This window comes from Herpailurus yagouaroundi, unplaced genomic scaffold (genome assembly GCF_014898765.1).
Source record: "Herpailurus yagouaroundi ecotype Mexico unplaced genomic scaffold, PumYag 186, whole genome shotgun sequence".
NCBI classification, from domain to species: domain Eukaryota; kingdom Metazoa; phylum Chordata; class Mammalia; order Carnivora; family Felidae; genus Herpailurus; species Herpailurus yagouaroundi.
Genome location: NW_024412417.1, coordinates 32,469,057 through 32,495,946, shown reverse-complemented (window position 1 = coordinate 32,495,946; position 26,890 = coordinate 32,469,057). Strand labels below are relative to the sequence as shown.

The window sequence follows — 26,890 nt, the reverse complement described above, 5'->3', positions numbered from 1 at the left end:
TGTGTTTTCCAGAGTCTGGAGACTCCGGGGTGCCCCACAAATATTAAAAACAACTTTTGTCACAGATTCCATCACCTCGGAGCCTGCAGGAGGAAATCATAGCCCTCTCCAACAATCCTGCTAACAGACAATGGGAAATAAGAAACCCACCGACCAGTACTCTTGGGCCCATGTTCCAGCTTCCTTAAGGCCATCCACCACCTTCAGCTTGCCCCAGACTATCTCCAGTGACTCTCCCCAGGTCACAGCAACCTGTTTACAAACATCTAGAATTCCCAGGCACTTTTAGGACAAGGGACTCAGGATGTGTCCAAGTGGGCAGCAAAGTCTTCTCTAAGAGAAGCTGTTCCTCCAGATCTATTTATGACGACGTAAACACTTGCCAAGGAAACAAGGCATGTGGGCATGCGCCGGCCCCACAGTCCCTCGGGTTGCTGCAAAAGGCAACTGAAAAGTCACATGTCATAACAGTGGAAAGTACATACGCAACTATTCTTAGCCCTGGAATGTATACACTGTCTCCCTGCCCAGTGCTTCTTTCCCGAAGTTCTAGAAAACTGTGAAAGTACCGTTAGCATAAACAAATCCAGAACTCTCCCAGGACAAATCATCTGCCAACTGAAGGAAAGGCTTGGGTTTATGGTCTCACTTGGATCCAGAGGTGGAAGCTCTCCGGAGGGACCAGCCGGACCAGGCATCATCAGTGGATGTCACTGCAGCAAATGAAGGTAAATATCTCTAATGTTTAATTCTTCTGTGGGTAGACTGCCAGATGTCATCCAGTAAACCCTGCCCAGGGTACTGTTTGGTCTCTGCTTTCTGTTTATCACATGTTTAAAACAAAACCCCAAAGACTGTGTGAAATCATGTTTTAAAAAATAAGTTGCAAAGGCCCATTTTCATCCTTTAATACTGTCTAGTTACCCGAGGGCCACGCCCCCAGAATGACATCCTTGGGGAATGACTAACACCCAGAAAGATGCTTAGATGGGTTTACTAAATAACACATATGCTGAGAAGCTCACAGAATTCGGCTGGTCAAATGCATGGACTGTCACTTTGCTTCAGGCTCACATTTAATTAAGCCCCTGACAATCAAGTAACTTCCAACAACATTGGTGGTTCTTTTTCATTTTTCCCAGATTATCTGAAGATGCTATTTGCCTATTACCTTTGAGAGTAATCACAACCAAAAAGAGAGGTGTTGGCTGTGAGGTCTTGGGTGTAGGTGGCCTCTCTTTCCAATCTTCACTAAGCAACATTCTTGGCGTTATCCACAAGCATCTTGGTGAATAGACATAGATGCTGTAAGTCTTGGAGCCAACACAGTTAAACACTTCAGCACAAGCTTCCCCTTGGGACCTCTTCCCCACCTTGTAGAATGGATGAGGAGTTGCCAGATGAGTTGCTCTTCAAAGACCATGACTTCTCCTCTGACTTACTGAGGCAGCTCAATGGCTTAAGGCAAAACAGGATGCTGACTGATGTGAGCATCTGTACCGGAACCTGGGAGGTCCCCTGCCACCGAAGTGTGCTGGCCTCCAGCAGCCCCTACTTCAGGGCCATGTTCTGCAGCAACTTCCGGGAGAGAAGCGAGCCCAAAGTCCAGCTGAGGGGCATCGACCCCCCAACTCTGGACCAGATCATCTCGTATGTGTACACTGGGGAGGTGCACATCACGGCTGAGAACATCCTGCCCTTGATGGAGGCAGCCTCCATGCTACAGTATCCCAAGCTTCTGGAGGCCTGCTCCTCCTACCTCCAGAGCCAGCTGACCCCCGGCAACTGCCTGGGCATGATCAGACTCTCTGAAATCTTAAGTTGTGAGAGCCTCAAGAAGAAAGCCAGGGAGGTGGCCCTGACGTGTTTTCCAGAGGTGGCTGCATCGGCAGACCTGAAGGAGCTCTGCGTCTTGGAATTGAGAGACTATCTGGGGGACGACGGGCTCTGTGCGGAGGAGGAAAAGGTGTTTGAGGCCCTCATGGTTTGGGTCAAGCACGACCTCCAGGCCCGGAAACGACACGTGCAGGAGCTGTTCAAGCAAGTCAGGCTTCAGTACATCCACCCGGCCTTCTTCCACCATTTCATCGCCAACAATGCCCTCCTTCAGTCCTCGCCCTCATGCCAGACCATCCTGGAGACAGCCAAGAGGCAGATGTTTGCTTTGCACAGTGCCACCAGTGCCCCAGACCTCCAACCTCCATGGCATGTCCCCCCAAGAACCTCTTACCAAGATTTCCTCGTCCTCTTGGGTGGAAGGAAGGACAGCCAGCAGACCACCAGGGACGTTCTGCTGTACAACAGACAGACCGGCCAGTGGCAGAACCTTGCCAAACTCCCGACCCGGCTGTACAAGGCCTCAGCTGTCACTTTGCACCGCAGCATCTATGTGCTGGGAGGCATGGCTGTCGGCACAGGGAAGAACATGCCCAGCCACAACGTCTACATCTACTCCCTGAAGCTCAATCAGTGGAGGCTGGGGCAGCCCATGCTGGTCGCCCGCTACTCGCATAAAAGCACTACCCATAAGAACTTCATCTTTTCCATTGGGGGGATTGGAGAAGGGCAGGAGGTCATGGGCTCCATGGAGAGATACAACAGCATCTTGAACATCTGGGAGAGTATGGCCAGCATGCCAGTGGGGGTTCTCCACCCTGCAGTCGCTGTGAAAGACCAAAGACTCTACCTTTTTGGGGGAGAGGACATCATGCAGAATCCTGTGCGCCTTATCCAGGTAAATGACTGGTCCTTCCCATCATGTAAGTGCATGAGTGTATACCCACACATACACACAAGTGCATGCACACACATACTTATACACATATGCATATATACGCATACATACACACATGTATATACATGCATGCGTATACACGTGTGTATACATGCATGCATGAGTACATGCATGCATACATATAGTACATATATACACACTATCATTTGCAGGGGAAGCGTAAAGGAGGGAGGAAAGGAAGGATGGAAGGGAGGAAGGAAAGAAGAAAGTTTAAATTCAGCAAGATTTCATCCATTTATGAATTCTTGTTGTATAAGATTAACACATACAAAGGAACATCAAATACAATCCCTGTACACAAAGAGTTTACCTTCATTGGAGGAAAAGTCCAAGCTAGAACACACTGAATGTCTGATAGTGAAATTCTATAGGAATTTTGCAGATGCTTCTAACAATTCAGCAAGGCCCTGTAAGATTCCCAAGCATTGGTCCACAGTCCATTACCCAATCCCTGGGAACCCAACCTCAAATCAGCGGAATCAAAATCCCTTTGTGTGGGGTCCTGACATTTACACATCAGAGACATCTCCAGGAGATTCTCAGTTGCAGCCACGTTGGGGAACCTTGCCTTAAATGATAAGTAGATGCTAATATCACTAGCAAGCTCTCTTAGAAGTATTATTAACAGAGGCCAAAATGTCAGAATATGAAGTGTTTCATGCAAGTTCTAATCTCTGCAGTTTACCTAATGATATGAAAAACTTGAATAATGAGCCTATCTTTAAAGATACGGAAATTCCTAGTATTTATTTTATTCAAGAGCTATATTGAGCCCCAGCCATGGTAAGAGCCCTGGGGATGTGGGCATGAGGAAGAAAGTGCACTTACACTCCAGGAGCTTGCTGGACAATTGCAATTCAGGTGCAAAATGGAGGGGTGCTTTAAGAGCATGGGGAGTGCCTTAAACTAGTCTAGAAGGAATCGGGGATGGTGTGACTTTCGAGGTTGGTCTGCTGACTTGAACAGAGAGGCAAGAGAGAAGGGGAGTAAATGAAGAGGGAGAACCACTGGGTGGATAGAAGGATCTGACATGGAGGGAGACGGGAAGCTTCTCTAAGCAGAGGCAGAGTCCTCTTTTGAGGGCAAGGTGGAGAAGCTGGGCAAGGGAGCAGCTGCTCAAAGGCCCTGAAGCAGAAAGGGGCACAGCCCATGGCCTGGAGACACTGAAAGCCTGAGAATGTAGCTGCAACACAGAGCAGGAGGAGAAAGGTGGTATGGCAGGCAGGGCTGGGGGGTTAGTCCCCATGTGCTCTCCACCCAGACTGCTGCCCCTGAGCCCCTACTATAGAAATTCTGGAACATTCTTAGGGGATGGGTGTTTGTGCAGATGAGGCTGACCTGGCCAGCTTTCTGGACCTTGTCAAGGAATTGGGGTTGTAGCCTGAGAGTAACAGTGTGGCTGAAGTAATCAAATTTACATTTTTAGAAGTTCCCTTTAGATGGCTTGGGGAGACAGGACTGGTCTAAGTGGACAACAGCAGGAGAGCTGGGGACTGTTCTAGAGGTCTAGGCCAGGGTGACTGGTGGCTTGGGCTAAGCTGGTGCCAGTGGAGATGGAGAAAAGTGAAAAGCTCCAATTTAATTTCTGTTTTTTCTTGCCTTCACTTCTCCAGCCCATATTTTCAGCTCCTCCCTGACCATCTAGGCAGATTCTGAGTCTGTTCCAAATCCCAATGATTTATTTGAGCCAGGAGAGACATGTTTTGCTCTCCACCAAGCTCTGGCCACACAATTCAGATGTAACAAAGTGCTTCTATGTAAAGCTAGAGCCCCTCCCTCTTTTAAAAAATATTTTTCAAAATAAAGTCAACAACTATGCTAAGTATTTCACGTTGCAAAATTGTTATTGATTTCCTAAGAATAAATACAAGGCTCAGAAAAGCTTTTAAGCTGGCACGTCAAAAAATGCATAGTACCATCAAGCAAGACTCTTGCAAAGGCAGAAAAAAAATCCACTAACAAATGAGTGATCCTTTTATACTGCAGTAGTGAGAAGGGGGAAAGGGGAAAAGCATTCATGGAAACCTTTATTGTCTACCTAGCATTAACTTTGATACGAAATTTTTATTCATTCAAATAGAGTGTAAAATCAATGCTGGGGGTTGCTTGATGGAATAGGTTGGATTTTCTGGCACAGGTTCAGAGTTTTCTTTAATGGATGGTTCTTCTGCGGGCATGCATTCTTTGAGGAACTATACCGCAGTGGGGTTACTGTGCACTTTGTGTGTGTATGTGTACCTTTCTCCCCGGCCTTCTTTCTACCTCTGTTTCTGGAGGGCATTAAGCCAATCCTTCACCATAACATCACTTCCTCCACAGGTCAAAGACCATCTTTTGTTATCCTTGCCTCAGCCTCTCTAGGGGTATTATGAGGATTATGAGCAACTGTTTAATCTATCTTTGAAACCATACCCCAAGCTGACAGAGAACAGAAAGTCAGGAGGCAATTACTCATTCAGTGTTTGCTTTTGCTCCAAGGATCCTACTTTCCAAAGTGTCACCTACGTATTTTCAGATGAAACCATGAGGCTTAACAGCCATCAAGACTGCCTCTGTCTTTAGCACATGGCCTCCTCTATGCTTCACCAACTTCAAGAGCCGACAGGGACCTTAAGAGGTCTCCAGTCCCAAAGGCTCCATCAAGAAAGGCAACACTTACATGGCCCCAGGCAGAGCCACGAGTGTGGTGGTTAAGAACATGGACTCCGGGTGGGGTCAACCAGACCAGCTGTTCCACTCACTCTAGCTGTGTGACTTTGGACATGTCACTTAACCCCTCTAAGCCTCAATCTAATCTGAAAAAAATGGAGGCAAGTAATGGTACCTACTTCACAGGATGATTGTGAAGACCAAATTTGGTAAACTAACAAAACATAGTCTTTCATATGGTGGCAGTTATATTTTATATAGAAAGAATTGCCAGCAAAGAATTATACTTCATATAGAAAGAATTGTCATTTTCTTCTGTAGGTAAATGTTTTGCTTCTTTTCTTATATGAGTCCAGCCTAAATCCTTGCGTTAAATTTTGCTAACATTGAATTAATTTATATTTGATATTTGAACTTTATTTAAACTGAGGGGAACATGTTCTGGAAATCATGATTTGTGACTCTATTTCAGAGCATGGCCAAGGAGTCCTGCCCCACCTCTAGGCTCTTTTTTTCTTTTCTCATACTTCCTCTCTGATTCTAATGACTTTCAGGCACAAACTGTTCGAAAGCCTTCCTCTCCTAGCCCCAAATGTATTCTTGGCTCTAAGGCCCTCTCTGATACACTGGAACATTTAGAAACCTAAACATGAGCCGGAAATAGAAATGATTGAAAAATCATTGGTTTTATGAATACCCAAGTTGCTTCATTTCCCATTAAAAGAAAAAAAATGTTCCAAGCAAGGTAAGAAAACACATACTACAATGCCTAACTCTTGGTCCATTCTATAGACACATAGCCAAGGATCTCATGGGCTCACATAAAGACCAATTTCTAGTAATATATTCTTTCTGTTATTTAATTATATCTTATTGATAGCAATATATCAGTATTGCTTAGTATATACCAATATATCAATATTGCTTGGTATAATAGGTATTATACCTACCTACATTTCAAAAACTAGGAAAAAGTGAAAAAAAATCACTCCTATTTCACTCTCTTAACTACTACTTCTATCTTTTTATTTTTTTAAATTTTTTTTTCAACGTTTTATTTTTATTTATTTTATTTTTGGGACAGAGAGAGACAGAGCATGAACGGGGGAGGGGCAGAGAGAGAGGGAGACACAGAATCGGAAACAGGCTCCAGGCTCTGAGCCATCAGCCCAGAGCCCGACGCGGGGCTCGAACTCACGGACCATGAGACCGTGACCTGGCTGAAGTCGGACGCTTAACCGACTGCGCCACCCAGGCGCCCCAACTTCTATCTTTTTAAAAATATATATCCCTTTACAATGCAGCACCATGATTATATTTCTCCCTCAGGTTTACCACATTTCCAGAAACACATGGTTCAAAATGGAGACAAGAATGATCAAGAATGTGTGCGCCCCTGCAGTGGTGCTGGGGGAGCGTATTGTCATCGTGGGAGGTGAGTTTGAACAGAGGATCGTGAGGCTGGACACAAACTTGGCATCTCCCATGGAAAACGGGTCACTAATAGACAGATGTTGTTCTACAAAACAGTGCTGTTAAAAGCATATCCATCCAACTAGGGGAGTGTGGATGACTTGGCAAAGTTTTTTTCTCATCCAGAAGTTTTTCCCTGTCTTTATCTATAAACAGGGAATGAAATAATACCTATTTCACAGAATTGTTGTGATAATAAAATGTGTTCATATATCTAAAGCACTTAGCACTCTCCCGGGTACATGGCAAATACTAAAATAATGTTTGCTACTGTTCATAATATCAGCCATTAAGAGATAATTTCTCTGCAATTGCAGTATAGTGTCTTGGTTAAGAGGACTGGTTTTAGGGTCAGACCTGGGTTCAAATCCTGACTCTGCCACTGGCTGTATACTCTCTGGTAATTTATTAATCTTTTTTTTTTTTTTTTCTGTACCTCCATTTGCACATCTGTAAAATGGGGATCTTAAAAGTGGGGACTGGTAGGGACCAGGTAGGGCTGTCGTGGAAATCATTCCTGAATTCCCAAAGGCTCCTTCTCTGGATTGTTAAGGCTCTTGGGGAAGGTGGGGAGTGTGTAAAAGAAACGAAAATGACATTGAGGCTGAGAAAGCCACTGGAATCAGGAGGCTGCTCCTAGTATAATGCTGCCTTAACTTGAGGCTAAGAATTCAGGGGCCAGAATCAGACAGATTGGAGTCCAAACCCCAGCTGTGCCCACACCTTGGGCAGGTTACCAAAGCCTACTACACCTTAGTTCAGAGTGCAGCCTTGATACTGGGCAATGGCAGAGATCAGCCATGTTTCCCGACTGCAGCCTTCCATTCCCAACTGAGCAACACTGAGCTTGCCGATATGCCATTTGGTTTTCAGGTTACACGAGGAGGATTCTTGCTTATGACCCTCAATCCAACAAATTTGTCAAGTGTGCGGACATGAAAGACCGCAGGATGCACCATGGGGCCACGGTGATGGGGAACAAGATCTATGTAACGGGTGGGCGGCGGCTGACCACAGATTGCAACATCGAGGACTTGGCCTCCTTTGACTGCTACGACCCTGAGACGGATACCTGGACATCCCAGGGACAGCTTCCTCACAAACTCTTTGATCACGCCTGCCTCACTCTCCAGTGCATACCTCACACTCCCACCTTCTCATGAAGTCGGCGAGAAACTATTGGTCTTAGTCAAGATGCTTTCTGTTGCAAGGGACAGAAACCCAATTCCAAGGAGCTTAACCCTAAAAGGATGCAGGAAGTGCCCGCAGGACTGAAAGTTCCAGAGCCCGGAGGCCTGAAACCAGACATATTGTTGCCAGAACTCTCTGTCCACACCACAACTCTCTCTCTCTCTCTCCCCCTTTCTCTTTCTCCTCACTTTCCCTCCTTCTCTACCTCATCTCTACTAGATTTCATTCTACAAAGAAGTTTCTTGATCCACAAATTATGAAGACAATGGCAACTGATAAACTCAGACTCACATTTTCTAACTTTGCATCTTCAAGACAGAACTTGACCATCATCCATATATTAATCCTGAAAATAATCCTAATTGGACGTTTCTTAATTCCATGGCTTCCTCTTGAGTCAATCACTGTTTCCAGGGCTTGTGCTACTGTGTAATCCCAGATCATGTCCCTACAGGCTGAGGTCATGTTAACTGTTATCACTGACAGTCTATCCACTGCACATGATGAGATAGAGGCAGTTTCCCCAAAGGAAGAACTGCTGGGCTGACCAAAACCACATCTGCCCAGATCATCATGGAAATCCAGAACTAAAGGGCTGAGAGACCCGGAAGAGTCCCTAGAAGCAGGTGGTCCAGGTGGCAGTGTGAGACATTGACCGTGACCCTGTTTCTTTGCATTCTATGGATGTAGTACATTGGGATTCCAGGGAAATATGTCAATTCAGTTTCTAGGGTTTGCAAAATTATCTATGCTGCCAGAATAAAGTTTGTTTCTAGTGCCAAAGGATGTTTTCCTCCAGCCTCTGGGGAGCTATAAACCTGCAGAATTAATCAGGATTTTCATTTTGGTAAATGGTATGAGAATTGCTCTTCCGAGGCAAGCCAACAAATTCCTTCACAGATTCCAGCAATTATTGCCCTCTCCGTGCCAGGGCTGAATATCCCCTAGCCCTTTTCATCTCAAAGTTCTTCCCAAGCTGGCTCAATCCCAAGCTCAAGAATCAACTGAAGATGGTGACACATTATAATCACCTGGGAAGCTGTTCGAAAATGGGGCTGAGCCGCATTCCGGAGGGACAGACAGGGATTCTCAGGTGGAGCCTAGATCATTGAAATGTGCGGTCAGGATTAAGAACCACCGTCCTGGGCACTTGGGTGGCTTAGTCCATGAAGTGACCAACTCTTGGTTTCGGCTCAGGTCATGATCTCACAGTTTGTGGGATCGAGCCCCTTGTCAGGCTCTGTGCTGACAGTGTGGAGCCTGCTTGGGATTCTCTCTCTCTGCCCCTCTCCTGCTCTCTCTCGCTCTCTCTCTCTTAAAAATAAATAAATAAATAAATAAATAAATAAATAAATAAATAAATAAATAAGCGAGCAAGCAAGCAAGCTTTTTAAAAATTAAACAAATAAAAAAACAAGAACCACTGTCCTGCTCGGCTGCAGGTACTGAAACATTCGTGTGCTGACCTGCTTCCCAGCATGTTCTGGCCAGCCCTGTCACCACCCAATAGCATAGGTAGAGTCTTCTCTCTAGCAATGGAAGCATCTGGAATGGGTCTCACTGCCCTGAACCTGGCACCAGAGTGACCCCAAGCTGGAGCCTTCCTCCTACCCTGCTCTTCAGGCTCATGTTCTGGACTTACCCTTTCTTCATAATTTGTATTTTTTGCCCTTCAGTTTCTCCTGCTGGGGTCTGAAGCTCTGCTCTGCTCCCCAGACCACTTGGCTGTGGTCCAGACACCTGGCCCAGATTATCAGCCCCTACTCTTGATCATGATCACTGTCACCTTAGCAGTTGGCTGGCCTCTTACTATAACCTATTCTCTTTGAACCTCTCTATTCAGGCTCTCAATCCCACCTCTTCCAGTGATGCCTCCAGTGCCTAAATGGAGGTCCATTTTGATTTCTCATCTGACTTGACCATTCAACACAGATGACTCTCTCTCCATCTAGAAATGTCTCCCTCACTCCACCTCTGGGACACCATTCACTGTCTCTTCCTACTGCGTGCAGTTCATGCTTCTCTCTTTCTTTCCCAACTAATAAATGGAGGTGCACTCCAGTGCTCAGCCCTTACACCTTTTGTGCATCTACCCTCACTCCCAAGGTAAGAGACACGCCCCCGCCCCAGTGTAGGGCTTATCATTCCAGCTATGTGCTGCTGACTTCCCAGTGTTCTCCAGTTCCAGACTCTACAGCTTGCTCCATGTTTCCACTTGGATGTTAAATACCTCAATGTAAACACGTTCAAGAACACTTTTTCCTCCCGTGATAGGCTTCCCCATCCTGGGAGAGGGAAACACCTGTGTCCCAGTTTCTCAGGCCCAAAGCCTTGGATGCTACTCTTGGCTCTTGGCTCTCACACCCAACTCCATCTGTTTCAGGTGTGACAGAGCCCAGTCGCCTCACCAGCCACAGCTCTTACTATGGTCCAAGCTGCCATCTTCTCTCATCTGAACTCATCACTGGTGTCTCTGCTTCCACCTCTGCCCCCAAATCTCCCTCAACCCATCAGCTTGGAGCATCTTTCACAAATTTATAAGTGAGAATAGATCCTTCCCTTGTTTAAAATTCTGCAAAGCTTACACTGGAATTAAAGTAGAAAAGTTGGGGCACCTGGGTGGCTCAGTTGGTTAAGCATCCGACTTTGGCTCAGGTCATGATCTCATGGCTCGTGAGTTCAATCCCCTGTGCTACTGGGTGGCATCAGGTCCCGCATCAGGCTCTGTGCTGACAGCTCAGAGCTTGGAGCCTGCTTTGGGTTCTGGGTCTCCCTCTCTCTCTGCTCCTCCCCCACTAGCACTCTGTCTCTCTGTCTCTCAACAATAAATAAAAGTTAGAAAAAAAGTTTAAGTAGAAAACTTAATTTTAAAAATGTCTTTAATTAAAAAAAAAAAACAACCTCTCCAAAGCCGTCCCAGCTTTCTCAGACAACTTTCAGACACCTGCAAGATTGCTCTGCGACCCCACACTGCGGCCCCCCTACTCTCACTCTGCACCATGTCCCCCAGCTCAGCATCAGCCACACTGGCCTCCAGGCTCACACATCGTTTCCTCTGTCTGTGTTCACACTTGCTGTGCTCTCCACCCAAACACACTTGGCCCAGATACCACACCCACAGGGTCCCCTCCAAACAACAGCCAGGTTAATCTTTTAAAAACACAAACTGTTCATGTTCCTCTCCTGCTTAAATGACTTTACAGCTTCCCAGAGACCTTTGAACAGAGCCCCCCATCCTTTATCTAGCCTCTAGGGCTTTCTGCTGCCCAGCACCCATCCATGTCTCTGACCTTGCCTCTTGCTGCTCCCCACGGCGCCCACCACTGCCTCTGCCTTTATTATTCCCCCTCCTCTCTCTTGCCTCTGGGTCTTTGCTCTGGTCTAATACACACCTCTCTCACCTCTTCACCTGACATAATTTCAAGTCATACCTTACCAGCCAGATTAAAATTCACTGCATCAGAGGACTTCCGTGTACCCCACCCTTGCCTGGGTCAGCTCTCTCTCCTATTAAATGTCTCCATTGTCCCTATACAGCCTCTTTGAGACCCTCATCCTACTTGTAATTACTTGATCACTATCTTCCCCTCCAGGCTCATATCTGTCCAATCTCTTCCGCATTTCCAGGGCTGGGCTTGGCATTGCCTACATGTATTGTAAGTCTTCAATAAATATAGCATGAATGGATAAAAGAATGAGGCTGCTGAATCTACACGGTCTCTAAAATCCATCTCAAACTCAGAGGTCATTGTGGATAGGCCCTAGTTCAAGCATCTCAGATCCTCTGCTAAGGGATCACTGTGTGCTTCCTTTATCCTCTTTCTCTCTCCCACCCTGGGGAAGATGTAGCATGGCCTACCTATGTCAGGCCTAGAGGATGAGAGCTTCTCCTAGAGGGTCCTGTTTGTCTGGAGTTGGAAGTGAGAGTCTTGCCATCTGTAAACTCCTGAAGCCTCCAAAATTCCTTCTGTCAGAGGCTTGCTAATGCCTCAGCTTTCTCTCCCTTCATCTTAATCCAAAATTTAATAAGCTGCTGGCATCTGTGGCTACTTGGAGCTTGTATGAGTCTCACTGGGGCACAGAAGCACTAAGTAAGTTGTCCCCTGGAATGTATAAAGAAAGATGGCACCAGGGCCAAACACATTGGGACACACACGGCAGGCCGCTTTGTGCGTCCAGTAAGAGGTCTCTGTGGCAGGTGCATTTACATACCTGGGGGTCCGCCTGGCCAAACCCCATATCTGAGCTGAGTTAGGAAATGCCCTTCTGCCATAAGGGACCCTTTGCAATCTGCTAAGGAAATCACAGTCCAAAAAGAAAGAGGTTTTAGCATGAGGCTCGTACATCTCACTGGCTAAGGAGAGAGTCACAATCCAGAGCTGAAGTCAAAATATATTTAGCCAGCAGCAGTTAAACTAAAACATTGTAAGTAAAAAATGTCAGATAGCCTGACTAATCACTGCAACAGGCAACAAGGGAGGGGGGTGGAGATGAAGTGGGCAGAACAAGGGCTATGCAAGAAAACGCTAACAAAAATATCAAACACCCTGTCCCAACATAAATCAGTGAGCTGGAGAGGAGCCAGCAGAGAAAACAGTGTTGGCAGGAAGAAAGTGGCTGAATTTACCTTCGCCACCTATAACAAAAATCTGCGATGTCCCAGAGGACAAGGACTATGACTGGTTTTACTCCCTTTATCCTTCTCAGGATGTCTGACACAATGCTGCCGCCCTCCCACATGCCATGCTTGTCCATGTTTCTGTGCCTCTGCACACGTCATTCCCTCTGCCATGACGCCTTCCCCTGCCCTGCCTCGTGAACTCTTACTCAGCCTTCACCTCCTCTGTGGAGCCTTCTCCAGCCTTTCTACCCACCTCTGCACTCCCCCTCCCTTTATTCCAGCTCCTTCTACATCATAGCACCGTAGAGACTTGTTAAAGGAACTGGAAGGAAAGCTCTTCATAGGAGCAGACAGAGTCTTGGTCCCTATGAACCTCTAGGTTCAGGCAGTACTTGGCACACAAACAGTGATGACATGCCTGCAGAATGAATGAGCAGGTGCACAAGTGAAAGGGCCCTAAACATCACTGGAGTATATGGGCTGCTCTGGGTGGAAAGAAGGAGTTAATTATCAGGCAAACTGCCATTCCCTAGTTTTTAGCTGCATTTCACCCCAGTCTCTGCTTCCAGCATCACATGGCTTCCTTCTGTGTAAGTCCTCCTCTGTCTCTTATTGGATTTAGGGCGCACTCTAAACTAGTTTGATCTCATCTTGATCCCTTCCTTCATTACATCTTGAAAGACCCTATTTCCAAATAAGGTCACATTCTGGGTTCCAGGTGGTCATGCATTTGTGGGGAGACACAATTCAGCCTGTTTCAGATACCATCTCCCACAAGAAGGCATCCTTGATGAGCCCTCACCACCACCACCCCCTCACCCCAGGTGGAGCCATGTGGCACGGACTCCTCCTCTCCCCATCTCATCAGGAGCACCTCCTGGGAAGGGACTGTGTCTTTCATCTCTGTACCCCCCACTCCAGCCCCACAGGGCCTGGCACTGCAAAGACACTCAGTGAACATGCATAAGCTAAATCCAACCATTTCACAGGGACTAGCAAACATTGTATGGACTCTGAGACTAATGTGCACAAGACACAGCTTCTGAGCAGCTTCCCAAGAGTACAGGGTGAACAATACCTGCCAAATGCCAATCAAGAAGGAATTGGTTGATTGTGGGGGGAGGGGGTTGCAGGGGAGCTCAGTCAGCTAAGCATCCAATTCTTGATTTCGGCACAGGTCCTGATCTCACGATTCATGAGATCAAGCCCCACATCAAGTTCCACACTGACAGCACAGAGCCTGTTTGGGATTCTCCAGCCTTTCTACCCCTTTCTGCTCCTCTTCTGCTCTCCCTCTCAAAATAAATAAATAAACAGTAAAAGAAAAAAGAAGGAATTAGGGTCGGGCATAAGAAGTTATCTGAGAGAACTAATCTGTTAGCACAGTGTCACCCATAATGTCCTATTTTTGATCTTGCCAACATAAGCCTTTGGGGTGATGTCATGAGAGTGAATCCGATGCTAAGGATGCTGGGGAGAAGGAAGTCTGTTTTCTGAAATGTCAGCTTTCACGCAATCTTATAGGAATTCTAGGCTCCTGTTCAAATGCCACGTTATTCTCTTCATGTGGGGAATTTGGTTTTTTGCTTTCCCTAAAGACATCCATGAGTCTCTCTTCCTCCTGATTTCACTTATTTGATCTAATTAGAATTCCAGGGCATGCAATCCAGAATTCCCCAGTAATGCTCCCATAACAAGCCAGCTGTCCAGGAAAATGGTGCTTTGAGGACACAGACAGGGATTCAATAATGTGAGGTGTTTCTAAGTTAGAAAGATACAGACAGGAAATTCTGTCCTATTCAGAATCAGAGGCTGTCTTTGTAGTTTCCCCAACAGTCCCATCAGCACTGCGCACATTCAGAGACAAGAGGGCCACCTCAGGACAACTGCAAAATCAGAACCTTCCAAAAGGGGTTGGGAGGGAAGCAATGCAGAGACATCTATGCTCAAGATAAGACCAAGGAGAAAAATAGCAGAATCCATTAGCAGAGTCTCTGAGACATTTATCTTTTGTCGAGTATTTGAGAAAAAAAGAAAAAACAGAATTAATCCCCACTTGGAGTATAGATTGATTTGGCTTACTTATCTGAAGAGTAAACTAAAGCTGTTAATGGATTTGCCCATTTACTAAGCACTGAACCTGCACTACCCAGCTCAGTTAACACAAGAAGCTTCTCGCACCTCCTCAGCACCCTTCCTGACCACCCTAACCTAGCCCCCATCCCACCCACTGCATTGTCCCCTTGCACTCCTTATTTCTTCCCTTCACACCTTTTAATCATAATTATTTATTGTCTTACTTGCTTTCCTGAGTTTATTTAGTTGACATCCCCACCCAAATGGAAGATCCCTGAGAATGGAGAATGGCTGCCCTGTTCACGTCTGTTTCCCTGGTACCTGACACAGAGAAGGCAATCAACAAAGATTTGTTGAATGAATGAATGAATGAATGAATGAATGAATGAATGAATTGAATGAATGGCAATCCAGGCATTTAGGATAAGCGTAAAAGAGAGAGAAGGTAAGTTTGGGGAATGACACAGGAGAAGGGGAGAAATATGGGGAAGTGGTTGACTGGCATGGGAGGGCACAGTGGTCTTTATCCAGGTGAGTGTTGTAAGAAGATCACTCTGCTGGCAACCAGTGGAAGCATGGAGAAGTCCAGAAAGTTTAGATGGCAGGCTATTCCCATCCCCAGGAAGGATGATGAGGTATGGCCACTAATGTAACAGTTTACAAGTCTTCACATGTCTGTGCCCGTCACAGAGGACAGTGGGCATTTGCCCGTAACCCATCTCCTCCCTGGACATAATGATGAGACACAAAATCCTAAGCGGTCACCCTCTAAATCCTCCCATGTGAAAGAAGACCCCAGGCAAACCACTTACCCCACTAGGACATAGTTGCCAAATTATATTTTAGGCATTATGATATTTTCCTCATTCTCAGGGCTTGATGAGGGGGAAGCACCTGAGATGACCTTATAAATGTCTAAAGCAACAGTAGCCACTATGAACGCTGGGGGTAATAACAGATGTAGAAGTAAAGTGTACAGTGACATTTTGAATGTCAGTGACACTTAAAATTTAAATTTGCAATGACATTGTAAATAACAACGGTAGCAGAAAGGATGGAGGGGGAGGAGGTGGCAAAGCTTCATGGGTATATTGCATAGGGATGCAATGATCTCTCACCAGACTATACAACAGGCCCCCCTAACCACTCTTCCTGGCTCCAAAGTCTCCTCTTCTAGCTCCCCGTCCCCTGCTAGGGGCAATCCTAGCGGGCTTGGGGAAAATCAATAGATCCATTTATCTTTCTGAAAGATAAACCTGGCCAGGTCTCTTCTTTGCTTAAACCCCTTCAATGGTCTCCCACCTCAAAAAATTCAAGCTTCACTTCCATACCTATGAGGTCCTTGTATGTGGAAGAATAAATAGCCTCCACCAGAATAGGTAACAAATAAAATGGTAGTGGAGGACCCACCCAATAGGCACTCAGTAAGTGCTATTCTCCTTGCTGACCCACAGTCCCAGTTCAACTGGCCAAAAAGAAAACTCTTACTTGCCTATTAATTTTTTTTTTTAACGTTTATTATTTTTGGGACAGAGAGAGACAGAGCATGAACGGGGGAGGGGCAGAGAGAGAGGGAGACACAGAATCGGAAACAGGCTCCAGGCTCCGAGCCATCAGCCCAGAGCCCGACGCGGGGCTCGAACTCACGGGCCGCGAGATCGTGACCTGGCTGAAGTCGGACGCTTAACCCACTGCGCCACCCAGGCGCCCCATACTTGCCTATTAACAAAGAATGTTTACCTATTAGCTATAGCCGTAGATACATAGAAAAAGAGACTAAATAGATCTCAGATACCTGGCCACCAGCTCCTCATCTGATGGGGACACCGTGACCTGCTCTTCCATGCCAAAGGCACAGTACACTTATCCCAGAAGGGCTCAGTCCTGATGAATGTGGTCAAGGCCTTAGTTTCTCAAAATGTCTTCAGGGAAATATTTTTTTGCCCTCAAAATTGCCTCCTTTTCATCTAGAATGATGATTCATTTCATTATTCAGTGACTGAAAATTCATGAAATTTTGTGGTTAAAGCAAAAAATGTGTCACACACAATTCCATATGTCCGTGCAGTGGGGCTGAGAAAATCTAATGATGAAAACCATCAATTCTTCCCCCAAAGTTTAACAGATCTCTCCACCTCTTTTTTTTTAACTTATAATATTTTTATCTCCTTAATTAAAAACATTGCTTTGAAAAATAATTAGATATAAGACTCCATAAATAAACATAATGGTCGAAGCACTGTACTTTCTTAGATTAGTTTCAAGATTCAAATTCTCAAATGCAAATGTAACATTTCTGAGTCAGAGAGTTGGAAGGAGGCCTGGGTGACCAGTTGGTCCAATCCAGAGAGACAACATGGAGAAACAGAAACAGCAGTGGGCTTCATGAAAAAACATCTGAGGACCTGGATTTGAGGTTTGGCTCTCCCTGTAGAGAGATGGATTCCTCAGGCAGGTCACTAAGCTACAATGTCCTTGCCTGTAAAATGAATGAATCTCATCTGCCAAACACTCTTGAGAAAATCACCACTGTTGGGGCATCAGGGTGGCTCTGTCAATTAAGCATCTGACTCTTGATTTCAGCTCAGTCATGATCTAACTGTGAGATTGAGCCTTGTGTTGGATTCTACACTGACAGCCCAGAAGGTGCTTGGGATTCTCTCTTCCTCTCTCCCTACTTGATTGATCGCACACTAGCACTCTCTCTCTCAAAATAAATAAATAAACATTTTTTAAAAAGAAGAAAATCACATCGGGGCACCTGGGTGTCCGACTTCCACTGAGGTCATGATCTCACAGTTTGTGGGTTCAAGCCCCATGTCAGGCTCTGTGCTGACAGCTCAGAGTATGGAGCCTGCTTTGGATTCTGTGTGTGTGTCTCTCTCTTTGCCCCTCCCCACCCCCCTCTCGTGTGCACACTCTCTCTCAAAAATAAATAAACATTAAAAAAATTAATAAAAAAAAATCGCAGGGCACCTGGGTGGCTCAGTCGGTTGAGTGTCCAACTTCACCTCAGGTCATGATCTCACAGCTGATGAGTTCGAGCACCGCATTGGGCTCTATGCTGACAGCTCAGAGCCTGGAGCCTGCTTCAGATTCTGTGTCTCCCTCTCTCTCTGCCCCTCCCCTGCTCACACTCTGTCTCTGTCTCTCAAAAATAAACATTTAAAAAAAATAAGAAGAAGAAAATCGCAACTGTAAAGGGAAAAGACATTGCTCTATGATGGCCAGCAAAAAATACCCTCCCACATTCTTCACTCCACCCCTCTAGGCTCAACATCCTTTTAGTCTGGGGAAGCAAGAATAAAGGGATGACTAGAGAAAGCCACCAAACACACTCATATAACCAGCTTCCAGGTCAGGAAACAGGACATTACAGCACCCCAAAAGGCCCCTTCACAACTCTACCAGTCATTAGACTCTCCAAAAAAGAACTACTATTTGGACTTCTAACACAGATTAATTGTGCCTGTTTAAGAAGTTTATATAAATGGGAATAGATAGTTTGAACTCTTCAGTACAGCTTCTTTTGCTCAACATTAACTTTGTGAAATTCATCCATGTGGTTATGTGTAGTTATAGTTTGTTCATTCTTGTTGCTTATAATACTCGACCATACAACGATATTACAATTCACGTTTCTGTTTTACTCTTGATGGGCATTTATGTAGTGTCCCATTTGAAGCTATTATAAACTTTCTCGTACATACCTTTTGGTGAACATATGTTTACCTATCTGTTGAGTATGTAACTAGGAATGAAATTGCTGGGTCATGGGGTGTACATATGTTCAGCTTTATAGATATGGCCAGTTTCCAAACTTGTCATACCAGTCTCTGCTTCCACCAGCAGTGTATGAGAATTCCAGCTGCTACACATCTTTAACAATACTTGATATTGTCTTTCTTTTTCATGTTAGCCATTCTGGTGGGTGGGAAGTGGTATCACATTGCAGAATGATATTTTCAGAGTGTAAATCAGATTATGTCACTCTGCCAATGGTTCCCTTAGCATTCAGAATAAAACCTTCAAGACCCTGGTTACCTTGGCTTTCTTGCTGACTTCATAGTGACACTCTACTCACTATGTTTCAGCCCCACCTCTTTCTTTCTAGTCTTCAAATATGCCAAGGTCATTCTCAACTCAGGATCTTTACCATTGACTGTTTCCTCTGCCTGGAACGTTCTTCCTCCAAATATTCCCATGACTATCTCCTTCTTGTTCATTCATACATTCAACAAATACTATCGAGTGATAATCAGGTTCCTTCTCAAATCTCAGCTCCCTCTAAGAATCCTTCCCTGACCACTGCCTAGTGTAGTCATGGGTACTCCCTCACACCACACCACATTCACTCTCCAGTCTCTTGCTTTATTTTACTTGTAGCACTTATCACAACCTCTACTTTTTCTTTTAAGATTTATGTGTTTTCTGCCTTATCATATTAGGATATAAATTAGCAGCCAAGACAGTATATCTTCAATGCCTAGAATAAAACATACCACAAGTATTTAACAAATATTTGTGAGATGAATGGAGAGTTCACGTAAGGGATTCACACATAGATTCCCAAAGATAATTGTAGAATATTAAAGTTAATAGAGTCCCTTCCTTTTCCCCCCTACTTGATTGATAAAAATGAAGCTCAGGGGGGCGCCTGGGTGGCTCAGTCGGTTAAGCGTCCGATTTCGGCTCAGGTCACGATCTCGCGGTCCGTGAGTTCAAGCCCCGCGTCGGGCTCTGGGCTGATGGCTCAGAGCCTGGAGCCTGCTTCCAATTCTGTGTCTCCCTCTCTCTCTGTCCCTCCCCCGTTCATGCTCTGTCTCTCTCTGTCTCAAAAATAAATAAACGTTAAAAAAATTTTTAAAAAAATGAAGCTCAGGAAGATAAAATGACTTGGCCAAGTTCATGGTCAGCAGCAGAAATGGGGTTTGAACCCAAGCTCATGACTTCTAGTTCTAGTACATTATTCTACCTATGAGAACTAGGGAATAAGTCTTAATTGAATGAGTCTCTAATTATTGAATGTTGGACATTAGGAATTGATTCAGCACAGTGAAGTCCTCCTCCAATACCACTCATAGACGTGTTTTGAAGACAACACTTCAAGAAGATATGACAAGGGAATTGTTTCTGGTTCCCCAAAATCACCCCTGGCCTTGCCTCAGAGAAAGAGGACGATGTTGAGAGGGTTAAAATGGACAGGGCTGACTCTCAGTCCATCTTCCATTCTCTACAGAGAGAAAAGAGAACTATCTTGGCAGGAACAATCTCCCTGGACTCCCAGGGCCTGGGATCTACCAGGAAATCATGCCCCACCAGGTGAGGGCCCTGTCTCATGCTTAGTTTGGGTGAGAATCAGGTTGTACCACAATGTGAGCCTCAGGACTAGTTACATAATTGGATGTGTAATCAGTACCTTCCAGATCTTCAGCCAAAAGCACTCCTGATACCACTTCAATCTTGCTGAATCATCTCTAAACCCCATGACTGGATGATTCACTGATCTCCTCTGGGGTCATGACTATCAGGTGTTCACCCAGAAATGAGAACTAAATTCATAAGGGGAGAGATGCTCTTGTTGGAACTCTGGTTTTTCCAGTCCTTCAACCTACCACCCCTTGGATTTCCAAAGAGTGATGGAAGCCACCTTGGTCTCTTCCTCATTAATCTAAATAAATGGGTGAAAGATAACCAGAGACCACCTATGTAAGATAGGGAGCTAGCGTTTGGAAAGAAATCAACCTAGATGATAAAAAACATAGAAATCCACAGTCTCCTACCACATTTCTGAAATCCAAAAAGCTCTGAAAACCAATTCTGCTTCTTTGTTCCTTTTTGTATATTGGCAGTGAATTCATTTGGCAGCAAATCCTGACAGGAAAAACTGACATGAGACTATTTTTAGTCTTTATTTCTCCATTTCAGGTGCATACTCATACATTTTCATGCCAGAATATCACTGTTGGATTATGAGGTGCTGAATCAGACCCCAATGGGTTGTTTCAGAGTATAGTATATAATGCATCTTGGGGTGCCTGGGTAGCTCAGTTGGTTGAGTGACTGACTTTGGCTCAGGTCATGACCTTGCAGTTTGTGGGTTTGAGCCCCGTGTGGGGCTCTGTGCTGACAGCTCAGAGCCTGGAGCCTGCTTCAGATTCTGTGTCTCCCTCTCTCTCTGCCCCTCCCCCACACATGTGTGGGTGTGCTCTCTCTCTCTGTCTCAGAAATAAATAAACATTAAAAAATTTTTAAAAATAATGCATCTTATCACTTTAATAAAAGCTGAAAAATTCTTAATACCCAAACATATCTTGTTCCTAAGATTTCAGATAATAATGGTAGACCTGTAATTCTTCACTAATCATATTTGTTCTGCACAAAAAGCTAGGGAAGGCAGTATTGTCCCCATTTATCAAATGAATTAACTGAGGCTCAGGGAAGTTAAATGACCTGTTATTTATTGCTGTATAACAAATTGCTCCAAAACTTAGTAGCTTGGAACAACAATAAACGTTTGTTACTTCACAGCCAGGGATTTGAGAGTAGCTCAGTTGAGTGGTTCTGGCTAGAGGTCTCTTGTGAAATTGCCATCAAGATGTCAACCAGTTATCCGGCATGTTTTATCTGAAGGTTTCATCAAGACTGAAGGATCCACTTCCAAGATGGCTCACTCACATGGCTTTTGGCAGGAGGCCTCAGTTCCTTGTCACATGGACCTTTCCAGAGGTCTGCTTAAGTGCCCTCCCAACATGGCAACTCAATTTCCCCAGAGCAAGTAATCCAAAACAGAGCAAGATGGAAGCCACATGTCTTTTATGGCCTGGACTTGAAACCATATTCTGTCATTTTCACAATACCTTACTGGTTACACAGGTCAGCCTCTCCAATGTGAGAAGGAACTACGGAAGGACATGAATACCAGGAAGCAGTTATCAACGGGGACCATCTTGGAAGGCTGGCAACCACAATTAGATAAAATCATTTGTTTACATTTTACAGATGAAAATCTAAGCAATTGGTCCAAGGTTGCACAGCTGGTCAGATGCAGAATAGGACTTAAATCCAGGTTGACCAACTCCAGAGTCCATACTTTTTAAATTATTACATAATATCACCTCCTTCATTTACTTAACCATCCTCCTAATATATTGAATTTAAGTAAATTCCTATTTCTTATTACTATAAACAACACTGAACACTTTCTACATAAATCTGTACCTCCATATCTTGTTCTTTTATTGGCACAAGTGCCTAGAGGCAGAATTGCCAGCTCAAAAGACATGAACTTTTTCAATTCTCTTGACACATATTATAAAAAAATAATTGCCAGAAAGGAAACACCAATTAACAATCTCAGAGAAAGTTTGCATGAACATGTATCTCACTACATCCTTGATACAATTGTTTGAATCTCTGTTAATTTTATAGGCTATAAAGACTTATTTCGATTTGCATTTATTGGAACATTTCTTTTTCTCATATGATTTTTTTTTAATTTTTTTTTCAACGTTTATTTATTTGTGGGACAGAGAGAGACAGAGCATGAATGGGGGAGGGGCAGAGAGAGAGGGAGACACAGAATCGGAAACAGGCTCCAGGCTCTGAGCCATCAGCCCAGAGCCCGACGCGGGGCTCGAACCCACGGACCGCGAGATCGTGACCTGGCTGAAGTCGGACGCTTAACCGACTGCGCCACCCAGGCGCCCCTCTCGTATGATTTTTATTATTTGTCTATTTGTATCAATTTAGGGTCTTTGGTTGTAAGAAACAGAATTTGACTAATTTTAATTAGACAGGGAAGTGTTGAAAGAATACAGGTGGTTCACAGAATTAAAGGAAAGCTTGGTAAATCTGGCAGGGACCAGAGCATCCCCAGGACCCTAGGCAACAGAAAGAGAAGGATGTCTTGTAGGCCACCATTACTAGGATGCATCAGTTTCAACATTCTCTTCATCTTTGGGTCAAAGAGCCCTAGCTTGAGTCATATATCTAACTTTGGGTACGGTAAGGTGAGGTACTTTGATTCAACCAAGACAGCACTTAGTGGAAAGAGATAATTACCCAGAAGTCAATAAGTTGCTACTGGGGTGCCTGGGTGGCTCAGTTGGTTAAGCGTCCAACTCATGATCTCGCCATTCCTGAGGTCAAACCCTGCGTCAGGCTCTGCGCTGACAGCTCAGAGCCTGAAGCCTGCTTCGGATTCTGTGTCTCCCTCTCTCTCTCTCTGCCCCTCCCTCTCTCTCTTTTTCTCTCTCAAAAATAAATAAACTCTAAAAAAAATAAAAATAAAAAAATAAGTTGCTATTACCCAAAGAAAGGAGAAATGCAACCTAGACAACCAAAGAACAATAAATGTCTATTACAGGGTTTAATTGGATGGATCCCAAACCCATTCTCTTAAGTTAAAAGTCTTCTGCTCCTTATGCTGGTTCATGATCTACCCTTATTAATTGTCCAAGTAAAGCAATTTTTTAAAATCCCATTACTTTGTTTTTACCTAAAAGTTCAGCATTACTAGAGACCCCACCATGGACAAGCTGGAGAAGAGTTCTTTTTGGCTGGGAAAAAAAAGTCTCGAAATGTGAAATGTGGAGATAAGACTCCTTCAAAGTTGCCAAGTAAAATAGCCAAAATCAAAGGGTCATGAAGAGCCCTAGAATGGTCTGAATGTTTGTCCCCACCTCCACCTGCAAAATTTACATGTTGAAATCCTAATGCCCAATGTGATAATATTAGAAGGTGAGGCATTTGGGAGGTAATTAGGTCCTAAGTGTGGAGCCCTTATGAATGGGATTGTCTTATAAAAGGGACCCCATATCACTGCCTAGCCCAGTTTTCATCTTATGTGGATACAGTAAGAATCTACGACCTGGAAGACAGCCCTAAACCAACTACACTGTCACCCTAATCTCAGACTTCCAGCCTCCAGAAAGTGAAAAATAAATGTTTGTTGCTTATTAGTCACCCAGTTTATGGCATTTTTCTCATGACACCAAATGGAGTAAGACAAGTCCTTTATCAGAGGTTAGCAAACTTTTTCTGTGAAAGGCCAGATAGTAAATATTTTAGGCTTTGAGAGAATACATAGTTTGCCACAACTACTCAACTCTTCTGTTGAAGCACAAAAGTAGTCATAGACAATAAGGAAACAAATGGGCATGGCTGTATTTCAATAAAACTTTACTTACAAAAGCAAGTGTCAAGCAGGATTTGGCCCAGGGTGGGTGGGGGGGTATAGTTTGCTGACTTTCCTTTAAATTAAACAACAACAAAGCACATAATGCTTTTGTTTATGGCTGTTTCAACCCTGGCTCCAAAACGATAAATTTTTCCCTATGATTTTAAAGAATTTAGCTTCAGTTGCCAATATTTAGAACAGTGTTCACTTGATTTATCACCTACATTTTAACCATAAATTACTTCAGATGATTTTTGCTTAAAAAAAAATATGGGAGCAATAACAAACTATTAGATAGGAATTCAATATCCACATCAAACTCAAACTCAACTCTATCTAGGTAGATGGGGAAAGTAAATGTTTTTATTCATTCAAGAACATTCAACATGCATTTACTTAGCACTTACTCTATGCCAGGGACTGAGGCTGGATACATAAAATACACAGGCCCAGGACTTAAAGAGTTTAAGTCTGATGGAGAAACTTGCAGTCTAAAAAAACAATCCATAGTTGAGTGTTATTCTAATGGATAATAGATGGGTATTACAGAGAACCAGAATCAGGTTTAAATAGCTATAACTGTCTGAAAATGGAACAGGGTGCCTTATGGAAAGGATAGCCAATGCCTAAGGGCAGTTCCTAATTTGAGTAAATGCTCAAGCTAGATAATCTATAAGATTCTATAATCATCAGACATCCCTTAGAGTGCCTGTTTTAATGGGTGCCCTCCTCAGTATGCCAGGTTGAGCCCCCAGTGACTAAATCTGTATCATGTCCCCATCCATGTGTCCATGATTGGTGCAGGAGCCAACAACTGAGCCAAGCAAGGTATAGTAGAAAAGTCTTCAAAGATGCGCACCCTTGATTTCTTTCCTCTCTCTATGCACATGCTATTCTTCACATCATCGTGGGGGAGGTGTGTTTCATTCTATGCTTGAATCTGGGCTGGGAGTAATTTCTTGACTTACAGTATATGGTAGAGTGACGCTGTCTGACATCTAACACTGTGTCAGAAGAAGCTGGCAGCTTCCATCTTAGTCCCTCAAAGCATTTGCTCTTAGAACCCAGCGACTGTATTGTGGGGAAGCCAAACAGCCCCATGGAGAGACCCATATGAAAGAGACTGAGGTCTCTCCATTGGTGATCTGGCTGAACTCCCAGCTAACAACCAGGGAACAACCTGCCGGTCATGGGAATGCACTGTCTGGAAGTGGATCCTTCAGCCTGCTATCAGCCCCACCAGCTGAGCCCTGCCTAAATTCCTTACCCATACATCATGAGATAGAATTCTTTTTTAAACGATTTGGGGGTAATTTGTTGTTCAGCAAAAGATCATTGGAACATGAAACCAGTCATGGTTTTTCTCTCCCAAGAATTTGAAATTTAGGTTGTAAACAGGTATGAAAATTTTTAGGAGTTGAATCTTATAAAAGCAACCCTTGATGTGCGTTAGATTCACGTGGAGAAATTATATAAAATGTAAAGTTCCAGGCTGTCACCTTTCCCCCAAATTTCTGAACCAGTCAGATTGGGTACAGTCTGGTAATATTTTAAGCAAACATTTTAAGCAAGCATCCAGGTGATTCTGATATCATGGACTAAAACGATGATTTGGATACACAACTTAGAGAGCTAACAGACATATATACTTAGACTTTCCCTCGCCCTGTGTCCCCAAACTGGCCTTGACTTGAGCCCCTGACAATCCAGTGTTAGCTATTTGTAGCCTGAAGTCTGGTTGGACCCCAAGGTTAAGAAAAGCCCACATCAACAAAAAACCCAGTAGAGGAGATGGTACTTGAATCCTCACTAACCCCCAGTTCACTTCTAAATTGAGCTTGAAGACAATCACCTGCCTAATTTTAGAAACCTGAAATATCTAGGGCTGCAAGACTAAAGACGTCTTTAAACTACAATCTTAAATGCAATATAGTCCTTGTTATATTTTTTCCTCCAAAAGGCAAATCTCATCAGCCACCTTGGGGATTTTTCTGGATTATATCGCAGCCAACACGATTCTCTCAATAAGACAGGCCGGCTGTAACTGCCATTATCTGCAGACAGAATTTCAAAGGGCTGGTCAGTGTGTGTGAAGTCTGGCATGAGGCGACTGCCTTGGGGAAGATTTTCTTTGAGGAGTTCAGAGAGGGAAGCTGATTTATAGGCACTGGACTCCCACAGTCCTGCTTTGGTGAGACATGAATCGGGTCAAGGTCTGTGTGTTCTTTCTTGCTTGAAGGTTTATTTGGGAACAAGGAAAAGAGGGAAAAAAATCTCTGCAAGTTAAGTTGGTGTACTATTCATCTCTTCCCACCGCCAGCCCCCAAAACAAATACTATGGAAGGGGGCATTTGACGGGTCTCAGAGGGAGGAGCCTGGAGCTTTCAACCATGTAGGCAATGCCAGCAAACTCAGGAAGTGGGTGAAATTCACTTTGGCTCTCTTCTCTCAACTTTGTTCTTAGTAAGACCTCTCTCTTCCTTGGCCTTTGTTCTTCCTACTGCCCTTCCATTCCTCGCTTGTTCCCCAAACTAAGGTTCCCCACCCACAAGTGGCTTATTCAGGAAATAACTTAAGTTCTAGAAGTGTTTTCTCCTTTCCCTTCTTTCTTTTTTTAACCAACCCATCCCTTCCATCAAAACCTACCCTTCCCATCTCCCATGCCCTAGGGACCCTTCCCACTGCCTCACCACTACACTGATAGGTGATGATTTTATTATTAGCCTTCAGCAAAGATGCAATCCCTCTGGGCACCAAGTGATTGAAGCGTTAGGCTCACTGGCAGTGAGTTGAGAGGGTTTAAAGCAATGCATGGCCCCCTCTCGGTGCCAGGCACACATAGAGGCTCAGAGGAGTCACAGGTACCACAGTGGAGCCCCTGAGAAAAACTTAGTTACTGGGGAGG

The 26,890-nt window shown here is 44.5% G+C and overlaps 1 protein-coding gene across 1 annotated transcript; it reads left to right on the top strand.

Moving 5' to 3' along the window:
- The first annotated feature begins 400 nt into the window (after positions 1-400).
- KLHL38 (kelch like family member 38) lies at positions 401-8,890 on the top strand. Its single transcript, XM_040494364.1, has 4 exons — positions 401-728; positions 1,143-2,734; positions 6,773-6,878; positions 7,790-8,890. The coding sequence occupies exons 2-4, from the start codon at positions 1,382-1,384 to the stop codon at positions 8,077-8,079; spliced, it is 1,749 nt and encodes a 582-aa protein (XP_040350298.1). The 5' UTR covers positions 401-728; positions 1,143-1,381; the 3' UTR covers positions 8,080-8,890.
- Positions 8,891-26,890: the final 18,000 nt, after the last annotated feature.

Excerpts from the sequence above, each read along its gene's own strand:
- KLHL38 (XM_040494364.1), top strand. The coding sequence starts at position 1,382 with ATGGATGAGGAGTTGCCAGATGAGTTGCTCTTCAAAGACCATGACTTC. Across the intron at positions 2,735-6,772 it reads ATCCTGTGCGCCTTATCCAG|GTTTACCACATTTCCAGAAA; the intron begins GTAAATGACTGG and ends TTTCTCCCTCAG. Across the intron at positions 6,879-7,789 it reads GCGTATTGTCATCGTGGGAG|GTTACACGAGGAGGATTCTT; the intron begins GTGAGTTTGAAC and ends TTTGGTTTTCAG.